Raw genomic sequence first — 11,499 nt, 5'->3', positions numbered from 1 at the left:
ACTTTGTATGCCAACTCCCTAGAGGCCAAGGAAAAACCTTTGCCTGGAATTTTTCACATCTGCTCTTTATAGCGCCACCAGGAGGCCGACATATGTAAAACACATTTTCTAATATTACTCCTTCAGATTTTAGCCAAATTTCACGCAAATCGGTACACATGCTCTCCATAGTCATGTGATCAAGACTGGTTTGTTTGATTAATCATAATCCAACCTCATTGGCTACGATTGGCTTCTAAACTTTTCAGGAGTAGCCCGCTTTGTACCCGTTTTGTACAAATCGCCACAACTACTCCGATTGTGGTGAAACTGCATGCATATTCCCACTAGGCTTTGGAAGAAATGCCACTTGACAGTTTTCAAATCAGCCTCATGGTGGCGCTACAACAGGCCAAGCATCACACACACACTCCTATCCTCCTGGTGGAGACCTGTGCCCAGAAGGGCACTTTTTCTAGTTTGGTCTGTTCTGAGATTTTTAAGACCAACTTATGTTGGGTGTAAATACTGTGAAGTGGAAAAAGGCAGCGTGGGCACAGTGCTGTAACCTGACTCTGCCAGATGGGGCAGCAGAGAGTACACTGGGTTAGACTTGATGCCCGGCCACAAAACGGCCTGGCCAATCAGCAGCAGCTATCCCGCCTCTAGCTGCTGCTGATTGGCCAGGCCGTTTTGTGGCCGGGCATCAAGTCTGCCTGAGAGTTCCCAGATGGGAGCAGGAGGGGGAACCCAGTGTACTCTCTGCTGCCCCATCTGGCGGAGTCAGGTTAACAGTGCTGCACGTTTTACCCTTGAAAATCAGTTATTTCCGGCAAGCGACACAGTCGTGTGACGAAGTACAAATTTAGCTTTGGATAAAGTTACAACCCCAGAAGACATGACCTGTGTTACATGAGCTCACTCACTGGCTGTGTGAACCCTATTTGAAGCCATTTGTTTGAGCACACAGATTTGAACAGTTTAGTGGGGTGCACTATAGTCAAACAATGGAGTTGTCACCAGTACCATTTTGGTACTAGTCTGATAGTAACCACTTCCACAATTTCATCAGCTACTGTACATTGTGCAATTGTTTTTACATTTACCTTAAAGGAGCATTCAGTGATTTGGGTGATTTAGAAAAAAAAACCCGGTCCACCCGGTAACAAGATGTGCACATGCACACACTCTACAGTGGGGGAAGTACAACAGACCAACAGCACGTGCACCAATGCCAGCCACACTCGATCATGATTGGAGGAAGGCACCTCTCATCCTGATTGGATGAAAGCTTTGCCACCCAAAGCCCAACCCGAAACTAGGGTTTTTTTTACCCCAGGGGCTCACTGGGGACAGGGAGGAACTCCTTATATGGTCAGCACACTTTATAGTAGGGAGGATTATCCAAAAAATAAGTGATAGTTGAATTAAGTGAAATCACTGAATGTACCTTTAAACAAAAGAGCAGAGACCTGCATTTTATGTCAATTGGCATGATCAAATGGGAAGATGGCCCAAGTACCGGCCTGTCCCATGTGATGTTATTAATATCTGGCCCACATACCATTACCCCACTCTGGTTTCTTGTGCTTCGGCTGCCCTTGGAAAGGGTTGCATCTCCCACTCTCTGGTAACCCACAAGTGTCTCCCATTGATGCAATTATTGCCGATACTGACAATGTTCCTTCAATAAGTAGTTCTTACAAATTGTGTGTACAACTTTGCTAATTTTACATTGATGCATTCCGATTCACCATGTGCACAGAAATAATCATTTACATAGAGGCTCACACATGCATTTTACATGTTTATTTAAATGTGATTCTGAATAAATATTAATTGTATTATGAAGTGATTACATTATTGTACTTTCTGTGCATGATGTCTTTGTCCTTCCTAGTTGGATTATAATTGCTCAATTATATAATGTATAAAGATATGTATGGGCTTGCCTTGGATTTACATTTTGGCACATGAAAAACCTGTTTTTGCGGGGAAATGCATATATACACAATTCAAGCATTATTGCAAAAATTACCAAGCCAAACTTTTCAATCATATGCTTTTATATTGTAGAACAGACTTAAACATTTTATTGTACAATATATTCAATTTAAATAACAGCATATAAGCCTTGAGTAAATCTTAACATTTCACTCAGATTGAGATAGTGATTCACAGAAAGTGCCACTCCCATAGTTGTAATACACCATATTGTACATGCACTTGTAAAAATACACTGCCCCTTCATTTGTGTAGCCTTGAACATACAGAACATGAGCTCGGTTCTGCTAGTCAGGCTTGGAGTAATGGCTTATTTATCCTTTGTCGCATGACTATGTTGCTCACATTGTTTTACTTGTAAATCAGTTTCAGCGAGCACAAGGTCCTACAACCAAGTATAAATTAGGCTCATATACAACGAATCCGCTATGAGGAAGACCATAGTTAAAGACCTCTTTCGTTGTCCTTTACCTTATGTCCTCAGAAATGTCAAATACAATCACTCCCTTTTGTAGTATAAAGAAATGTACATCCCATTAAGAAGCAGTCACACAATACTTAAGGTGGTGTTTGATTTGTTTTTGTTAGAACAAATGAGAGATAGCTCTATGTATCCAATCTCCTGCACTATACAGAAAATACTTTTTCATGTCAGGATACCAATTTCATCCAATCAGAAGAGAGAACTCGTGGAGGATACATGGAAATTGGAACTGGACCACAGGCTGATATGTGATCTTTGTGGGTTTCCATCTTCTGATTGGATGAATTTCCTGTTACTAGAGCTGGAGACTAACGGAGACTGAACACTCTTTATCGTTGAGCTTAAACTTTAACAATAAACTTTGTTTTAACCAAATAATTTACAGCACCATTCAAATAAATATGTTCACCTCTACTCAATTACATTTATGCTTCATAAATAAATCAAGTTGCATAACAATTCAAAAACAAAAATGAAACCAAAAAACCCTTTGGGGTATTATGCTTTTGTGATTAATATTTTATTTTACAGCCCATAATGTATACCAGCCATTTACTGTCAGTGTGCATAATAGAAAGTATGGTTAAATGGTAATGAAAACCTAGTCTTATTTTATAGCTTTCGTTTCAGATTCAGGTTAAAAACTACATAAAGCGTAAAAACATGGCAGTTGGGCTAAGACTGACCTTCTAGTACACCTGATGTGTACACCACAGCTGCAGCTAATTAAATTAATAATGGGTGAGTTAGATGTAGGTGTACCAATGTGCAAGCATACTGTCCATACTTGCACTTGGGCAGACCAATATCCAACACACCCATCATTAATGTAATTAACTACATTGCTGCCTGCCACATTCAGCACAAACTACAAAATCGGACTAGGGTTTCATGCATGTTTATTACTTTACGTTTACTTTCTGCTTGTGTTCTTGACTCAAATGTACCCCTGCTTACATAAAACAGCATTGGGAAGGTTCCTTTCAGAATCTCTTACTACAGTACAGATTCAGAATACAGTACAGGAACCAACTGATTACTAGAACACAGTGATGCATTTAGATTAATTTTAATTACTGTATCCAATTTAAAGGAAGACCATTTACCAGAGAATGAGAAATTATCTACAACAACTTTAACCACTCGAACCCCAGAACCCTATTCTGGGGGAACATTAACCAAAAATGAACAGATCTAGGTGTCACGATGCGACCGATTGTGAGCTTGTAGATTGGCTATTTTGGCGAAGATTTTTGGTGTAGAGGGATAAAAGCGTTAGTACATAGCCAACTTAGGTCCAGTTTACTAAGTCTATAGGGTTTAAGTGGTTAAGTTTATCGACATACACAGGTAAGCAGCCATCAGTTGAGAAGTCCCATTTTATTTTAGAAATACTCCACCACTATGTCCATTACATACCAGGTGGTTTACAATCGTTTGAAAATAATTCCAGTGACGATTGTTACACTACTAGATTATAGTTTCAACGATAGATAATAATGTGCTGGGCTGTAAAATAAGACATTACTGCAATCAGACCAAGTCTCAATATCCAAAGCTCGTCTTCACAGCCTAATGCAGTCAAATTAAAGCTTACTTTTAGGTCAATTGAAGCACAATTGCAACCTATTAAATTGAAAATGACCCCCTTTCCCTCTGCAGAAAGCAACACTTGAATAATATTCTCACAGCACACGGTGGGTGGGATGGAAGGAGAACTGTCCTTTTTGGCACATATAATGTGTATATCCGGTAAACCAAATAAGTAATTTAATCCCAGCACCAATGCTGCATAACTTGAATGGATGGATACATGGATAAAATGATTTTCCTTTTTTACCAGTTTGCATTGACTCCATTGTCAATGAGACAATATATTAAAACTACCACTTAAAAATCTAATAAATTCAGACATTCTATTCTAATGTTTTTTTATAAGTGACGGCCAGTAATGAACCAAAACAGAAAATGTGAGTTGACAACCTAAACTGATAAGCGATTGGCATGTAAATCCCTTACAATGGCATGTTGAATAGTAAAACCTTGAACCTAGTCACCGGCCAAACACCCATCCCAAGCACAAAGCTTTAAAAGGGTCACCGTGCTTATTGTCAAAGTACATTTTGTACACTACCACTGTCCATTAGATAACTCACTGCCATTGGAATTATGATGTTCTATGATGCCATATGTTTAACATAAACAAAAGGTTCCTCTTCCAAAGATGGTCCCTGGAGTGGAGGTAGATGGAAACTATACAGACTGAAGGGGAGTATCAACAATTCGCTATGTTACGTGATATATATATAGGCTGATGCAAAAATAAGCATAACCATAGTTATCCTCCGCATAATGCTCACGTTTGGGTTGTCCTACTGTGCGTCTTCATTTTTATGACGTTCTGTGGCATCCAGGTGGTGATGGTGGAGAGTTGAATGTGAGGAGGGGCTGTCTGAGCAGCGGAGTCATGCAGACAAAATGTGTACGAGGGGGATAACGGTCGGTATGATGTAAGGCTAGAGGAGGACATGCAGTGGCAACCCTCACGTCTGCTGCACCTCATGAAACATCAACTCCCGTGGGATACGAGTCTCTGCGCCGTAAAGCTTGCCGGCTCGTTGATGGAAGGCAGCGACATTTGTCTGTACTACCATGTCAAAGAAGGCAGTGGCTAACTGGGAGTGGATCACAGAGCGGAACTCGAAGGAGATCTGTTTAAGATAGGACAGAATTCATCGAATAGAATCAATATTTAGTATAAAATGACAGAAGGGAGATAATAGCTTTAATAATACTTTTGTAAACCGAGGACAAATAACAGACAGAGATACTTCAAGCAAGCACAATTAATCTAGCCTACTCACAGAAAAGTCCACAGTGCAGGTGCGCGGATAGCCAGGGATGCCAGGGCTGAAGCGCCATATCGTCTCCAGGTGATTGAAGAGTTTTCCATCCGTACATACTGCCTGAATACACCAAAAGCACAAACTCTTAATACTGCATTATGTCAATGAGAAACTCTGTATTAACGGAACACAACACACCTAACATGAGGTATCCATTCACAGATACTAACAATGACACTTACTTTGACTAGATGGGGCCGGACACTAGTGATCATAGATGTGTATTTTTCCACCACTGGTGGGAAACCCACTTCAAGTTGTGCTTTGGAGTGGCCTGTTCTTCTCATGGTGGTCTGAGACACCTTGCACCATGGCACAAAGAGCTTGTAATCATCCACATTGTTCACCACATCATACATCTCCTGCATGGAGTACCTATCACAGTCAATATAGAGAGGTGCAGAACAGTAAGACTCGGTATATTCTTAATGTGATTTCAAGAATAACAGCTGTTATAGACCTGCACTGTGGCAATTACCCAATTATCCGACGCTCCGAATACCCCTTCCTTTTGTTGGTGAAGCCCATAAAGCTTCTGCTTTGAGGAGCAGATGTCATCGTGTCCCAGTCCTGAAGGCATAGCACTCTGGGAGTTCTGGTCATCAGAATGCCACATGACGACAAGTGTCTAAAGTGAACAGGAAAAGTCAAATAAACCATGTTCTGGAACCAGTACCACACCATCCCCATGACAAAAAAACAACCCATTACATTCCAGCTCCCTTTACCTCAGTCAAAGGCATAGATAACATACAGGTCCAGCAGGGAATAGAAGGTCCCTGGCTGTTTCAAAGCATGCTGGTATTTTCTGAGTAACAGCCAGCATACTGTATGTGTGAATGGCATGTAATGTGACACCCTCTCATATGCTACTAGTACTTCCACCACTTAAGAGTTTCTTATGGCCCCTGGAAGGTGGCTCACACGACGCTAATAATTGCTGCCCAACACGTCTATAATATATAAGAAGCAGGGCCACCCTACAATTCCTTTGCAGTTCAACTGGAGACTGTAATAAATCAGGGGTGCCCACACTTTTTCGACTTGATAGCTATTTTGACCAGCTCAAGAAGATCTACTGACCTATTATCCCCTTGCTGTAAATAGTTCCTTGCTGGAAATAGTATTTCCTTGCTGGAAATAGTTCCTGTTCCAATACTTGGAACAGGAAATGGATTTTAGGTTTTCTTGTATATAACTTTGTAATGCTAGTGACTAACTGACGTTTGTGTGCAACACTCTTGAAAACAACGTATTGCATTGTGGGTTTGAGCTGACAGGCCCTTTTTATGTCAGTCAATCAAGTCACCTTATTTCAAGTGATAGATTATGGGCGCGTTCGGAAATAGCGCACTGAGCGCACTGTGCAATGCAAACTAATAGGCGAGTGCGCTCCCGGTGCGCATTTGCGAACGCACCCTATATATATTTTAGGGGCATGTCATGTGGTCTACATGCGATCTACTGGTAGATCATGATCTACCTTTTGGGAACCCCTGGCTGGCACTGTAATTAACAAAATAATCAATATAATTACAGCCAAACAAAAAATATTTTGTCAAATCCAATATCCCGGATGAAGAAATGTTGCTGTTCTATTAATGTTTTGTTTTTTGCTTTGAAAATGTTGTATGTATCTCAACGACACTGCAAATGAGGGTAACCTCAATGTCTTTCGAGAATAAATAAAGGTTTGAATGAATGAATGAATGAGTGGGGTGGTACTGTAATAATAATCATAATATCTCAAATGTATATAGCGATTTTCTTAGTATCCAAATATGCTTTACATGGGGGGGGGGGGGGGTAGGATAACCGAAAGAAAATCGACTTTATTAGGAAAAACAGTTACTAATAAACAATATGGAGCTGGGGAAAGCTATATTGAAGAGGTGGGTTTTGAGAGGATTTTAGGGTGTGGGCTTCTCTGAGGTAATGGGGCGAGTGCATTCCCCTCCATGAAGCCCACCCTGTCTATCTCTCTTCTATTCTTTCTTCCTATCCCCCCCCCCCCCCCCCCCCCCCCCGACACGGTCGAGGCAGATGGGCGCCCACCATAGAGTCGGGTTCTGCCTGACGTTTCTTCCTAAAGGGGAGTTTTTCGTTACCATTGTCGCAATATTGCTTGCTCTGGTTGGATCTTTGTTGGTTGTAAAGTGTCTTGAGACAACTTGTTGTGATTTGACACTTTAATAAAATTGAATTGAATTGAAAATTCCATAGACTTGGGGCAGCAAAAGAAAAGTCCTACCACCCCAGGTATAGCACATGGTGTTGGGGACCTCCAGGAGGTTGGTTGGCGTTACCGAGAAGACCAGCATCTACCGTTGCAGTCACAATTAATTTAGTGTTTCACTGAGAAGATTTATTGAAAAACTCACCTGATGTTTTGTCTCAAGCGTTCTCTGGTACACACTGGCCGACTGCATCGCGGGCTGCCCACTGTGGCAATCTCCAGAAACTCGCTTAATGTTCTCACACCCATCGGTAACCGCCTGGCACTGGCCGAGACTGCCATCAAAACCGCCACAGGTTCCGGTCTTCAGGAAGACGGAGATACAGCAGAGGAAGTGAGAAAACAGCCTGGTCAGTCCAGGACCAGGTTGTGGGATACCAGAGTCTGTGAAACAAAATATAACTTGAACTAAGTGACATAACGGTCAGTAACAGTTGAAGTTAAACTAGTTGACATACAATAACAGATTAAGTTAAACTACTAGTTGCCATACACTGATAGTTTAAATTAAACTAGGTAACATATGGTAACAACAGTTTAAGTTAAACTAGATGGCAATGAATCATGGCATACAGTAATAGACTAGATGGCATTGGCACAGATTAAGTTAAACTAGGGTGACATTCAGTAAAGATCAAATTAAGCTAGGAGACATAACAACTAACAGTTTAAGTCGAACTATAGGTGACATTCAGTAAAATATCAAATTAAGCTAAGAGACATAACAACTAACAGTTTAAGTTGAACTAGGTGACATTCAGTAAAGATCAAATTAAGCTAGAAGACATAACACCTAACAGTTTAAGTCGAACTAGGTGACATTCAGTAAAGATCAAATTAAATTAGGAGACATTACAACTAACAGTTTAAGTCGAACTAGGTGACATTCAGTAAAGATAAAATGAAACTAGGAGAAATACATAACAACAACTAGGTGGCATAACAGCTGAAGTTAAATAAACTTACAAGTTGACACACAGTAAAGTTTTAAGTTAAACTAGGTGACTTACAGCAACAGTTTAAGATCAACTAAGGTGACCGAACAGATTACGTTAAGCTACGTTGACATGCACTAGTAAATTAGATGACATACAGTAACAGATGACAGTCCAACAACGTAACGCCGCGGTGACCCTTCTACCCGCTAGCTGCTGCTAACGTTTAGATTCCAGAACAACAAGTTCCAACAAACGCGACCTGTCGGGCCGCGACGCGTCCTGTTAATTTGCCGAATCCCTTATTTCATTCCATGGCTGTAAAAAAAGATTAGGTCGAATGTACGATATTTGCATTACGTCTTGAGTGTTCGCTAAGGCTGTAACAAGTCGACCTTCGGCTAAAAAAAAACGCCGGGCGGCGGTGACGGTGAGAGCCAGCCAGGCACAATGGTTCCTTTCTCCAAACGATGGTTATTTGGTTTGTTCCCAACACCGTCTACTATGCTGCCCCTACTGTGTGGGAGGATAATTCGACATATATATTACATAAAACAAAAAAATATCTTAATAATATCTTTGAATTGGTTAAAATCAGATGTGTGGCTGTGGGATGTGTCACTTTTAGGCCAAGACAATAATAACATTAATTAAGCATCGCTTCATCGACCTTCACCCTTTTTCCACACTGTACACGTTTTTCCCTTAGAGTATATACTCTAAGGTTTTCCCTTTGTCCCCGACCCCCCCCCCCCCCCCTTTTTTATTACGTTTTTTTTTTAACTGTATAGGCTATAATATATGATGATTTCTTTTTTTGTGTGCTAGTGTATATTTGTACGTCTTTAAATGTTCTGATTAATTTAAAATGGAGGACCCTGATGTAAACAATTCAAGTTAGTGCTTTTTCCGGTTTTATCTGTTTTTTGTATTGACCTGTAGTTTATTTTAAATGTACCCATTCTACAATACTGAGTCTGTGAATACAAATTTCAATCAATCAATCCTCTAAATCGATTATTGGATTACAACCATAGAGTTATTCTAAAAGCTGCCACACGATGTCGCCATTTCACCGGACGAGAGGGAAAAACCAGCCCGCCACGCCTGCAGGCGGACCATTGTAGAGTCGTAGCCTGCATCATCGTCAGACAGACATTGGATACGGACAACAACACTGACCAAGATCCCAGCAGAGCAGCACGGAATTCTACAGTGATTCAGTAATGGGTGTAGTCTGACTAAAGTGGATACACAGACAGCAGCGCGTCACAACATACCTCTCAGTTTGATCCTCATGAAGGAGCTCCGTCCTGGCTGAGTTTAGGGAGATGGGAGTACACAACATTACAGACCAGGTGGGTTGCTGCTTGCTTTTAGACTAGAGAAAGCGCTCCATCACGTCAGGCGTAGACTATTTGCTGGCAAATAACTGCTCGCTTGCGTGAAATATCTATTTCGTATTTCTTTTGTTGGTACCCAAATCAGTGTCAAGCTTACGCGTGAGAATATTTTGCATCGTGGAAACGTGGTATATTGCGACCGACGATGCTAGAACATTGTGTCTGTTCTAGCAGCAGCGGTGGCGTAGCGCAGGCCCTGGCCTGGGTCAGGGCCAGGATGATAGCAGATTATAGCCGGATCCATTCCACTGGCTGACGTAGTTTAGCTCGGCCCCCTGGTGTAGGCCTCAGCTCAAGGATCAGACTATTTGCTGGAAAGAGATAAGGACGCAATCGCAAAATGTAACTTGTTTTCGCATTTCTTGGCATACAGATGCCAAACGTCCAGTACAGACTCCCCGGTTTATATGCATTTATGAAGACGCAGCCGAACGGCGTCATTGATGTACTTTAACGCAGCTTACATTAACATAGCCATCATCACTGTGTCTGCAGCCTCCACTGGTCCAGGCCATCTTCAATCGAAATGCTGAAGAAGTCCAATTATTATTGCACAAAAAGGAGGATGTCAATGCACTGGTATGTAATGTATGAAAATGCCTTAGCACTGTTGTTGTTATTTATTAGTTGAAAAATGTGATCACCAGTAAGAACGAACCTCATAAGTTGGAGAGCTGCAAATAAAATGTCATGGGGTTGATTCATCGTAACGTTCCTTATTATCAGGACCAAGAGCGCCGTACGCCGCTTCATGCTGCTGCCTGTGTGGGTGACGTCCATATAATGGACCTTCTCATTGAATCAGGTACCATATGTGAGCTGCATGCCTTCTGGTTGACTCGTATGTAAACAAACATCATTCAGTACTCGCTATACCACATTTATTACTCCAATGTGAGTAATAGTACCTTTACGTTTGCAGTGTTGTATGTTCTGTTGCTTAATTGTGAGTCTTCTTGCCAAGTTGCCATATTATGTGTTTACTCTGTCTGACAGGTGCCAGCGTAAATGCTAAAGACCATGTGTGGTTGACTCCGTTACACAGGGCGGCTGCCTCCCGGAATGAAGTAAGCTATGAATATCTTACATTCTCTTTTTTAATCTAATAGTAGTTTTGTATGTGTAGATTGTGTTATATCTATTCACAACAATAATGTGTTGACTCGCATATATGCGTGAGTGCTGCACTGCAGGAAATGTGAAGGTGCCGTGCAGGTGTATACCTTTTTTTCCCCCTCAAGTCCCTTTTCTATTGCTTCTACCTCCTCAGAGGGCAGTGGGTCTGTTGCTGCGGCGTGGAGCAGAGGCAAATGCACGGGACAAGTTCTGGCAGACACCACTGCATGTGGCTACTGCCAACCGCGCCACGCGCTGTGCAGAGGCACTGCTAACCCAGTTGAGCAACCTGAACATGGCAGATCGCACTGGTCGAACTGCCCTGCATCACGCTGCTCAGAGTGGGTTCCAGGAGGTGAGAAGACTTAAACCAGCGTTCACTTTCTTGGTTTTGGATGCTGTTGGAGCATCTATTTATTAAAAGAAAATTTGTCTA

The 11,499-nt window shown here is 41.6% G+C and overlaps 2 protein-coding genes across 5 annotated transcripts in view; one reads left to right on the top strand and one right to left on the bottom strand.

Annotated features, from left to right (window-relative positions):
• Positions 1–2,027: 2,027 nt before the first annotated feature.
• On the bottom strand, positions 2,028–9,842 carry coq10a (coenzyme Q10A). 4 transcript variants are annotated; one of them, XR_013788843.1, is made up of 7 exons: positions 8,703–9,013; positions 7,755–7,993; positions 5,852–6,001; positions 5,556–5,748; positions 5,332–5,433; positions 3,658–5,178; positions 2,028–3,416 (listed from the first exon to the last, which is right to left on the bottom strand). XR_013788843.1 is itself a non-coding variant. In XM_079492962.1 (6 exons), exons 2-6 carry the CDS (start codon positions 7,889–7,891, stop codon positions 5,011–5,013), a joined length of 750 nt encoding a protein of 249 aa, XP_079349088.1. In that variant the 5' UTR covers positions 7,892–7,993; positions 9,825–9,842; the 3' UTR covers positions 2,028–5,010. The 4 variants fall into 4 exon arrangements, 3 of the variants coding, with proteins under 3 accessions (XP_079349088.1, XP_079349087.1, XP_079349086.1); XM_079492962.1 differs by lacking the exon at positions 8,703–9,013 and adding an exon at positions 9,825–9,842 and having other exon boundaries at positions 2,028–5,178; XM_079492961.1 differs by having other exon boundaries at positions 2,028–5,178; positions 8,620–9,013.
• Positions 9,762–11,499, top strand: part of ankrd52a (ankyrin repeat domain 52a) — a 22,591-nt gene continuing 20,853 nt past the window's right edge. The window contains exons 1-5 of the mRNA XM_079492944.1: positions 9,762–9,902; positions 10,443–10,526; positions 10,674–10,752; positions 10,944–11,014; positions 11,218–11,418. Coding sequence (XP_079349070.1) covers positions 9,876–9,902; positions 10,443–10,526; positions 10,674–10,752; positions 10,944–11,014; positions 11,218–11,418 — 462 coding nt within the window. The 5' untranslated portion in view covers positions 9,762–9,875. The remainder of the gene's footprint in view (positions 9,903–10,442; positions 10,527–10,673; positions 10,753–10,943; positions 11,015–11,217; positions 11,419–11,499) is intronic.

Source organism: Electrona antarctica, assembly GCF_951216825.1.
Source record: "Electrona antarctica genome assembly, chromosome: 2".
NCBI classification, from domain to species: domain Eukaryota; kingdom Metazoa; phylum Chordata; class Actinopteri; order Myctophiformes; family Myctophidae; genus Electrona; species Electrona antarctica.
Note: the sequence above shows the minus strand (reverse complement) of the source record. Positions and strands in the feature narration are given on the sequence as shown.

Excerpts from the sequence above, each read along its gene's own strand:
- coq10a (XM_079492962.1), bottom strand. The coding sequence starts at position 7,891 with ATGGCAGTCTCGGCCAGTGCCAGGCGGTTACCGATGGGTGTGAGAACA. Across the intron at positions 6,002-7,754 it reads CGCTTGAGACAAAACATCAG|ACACTTGTCGTCATGTGGCA; the intron begins GTGAGTTTTTCA and ends TGTTCACTTTAG. Across the intron at positions 5,749-5,851 it reads TCGGAGCGTCGGATAATTGG|GTACTCCATGCAGGAGATGT; the intron begins GTAATTGCCACA and ends TGACTGTGATAG.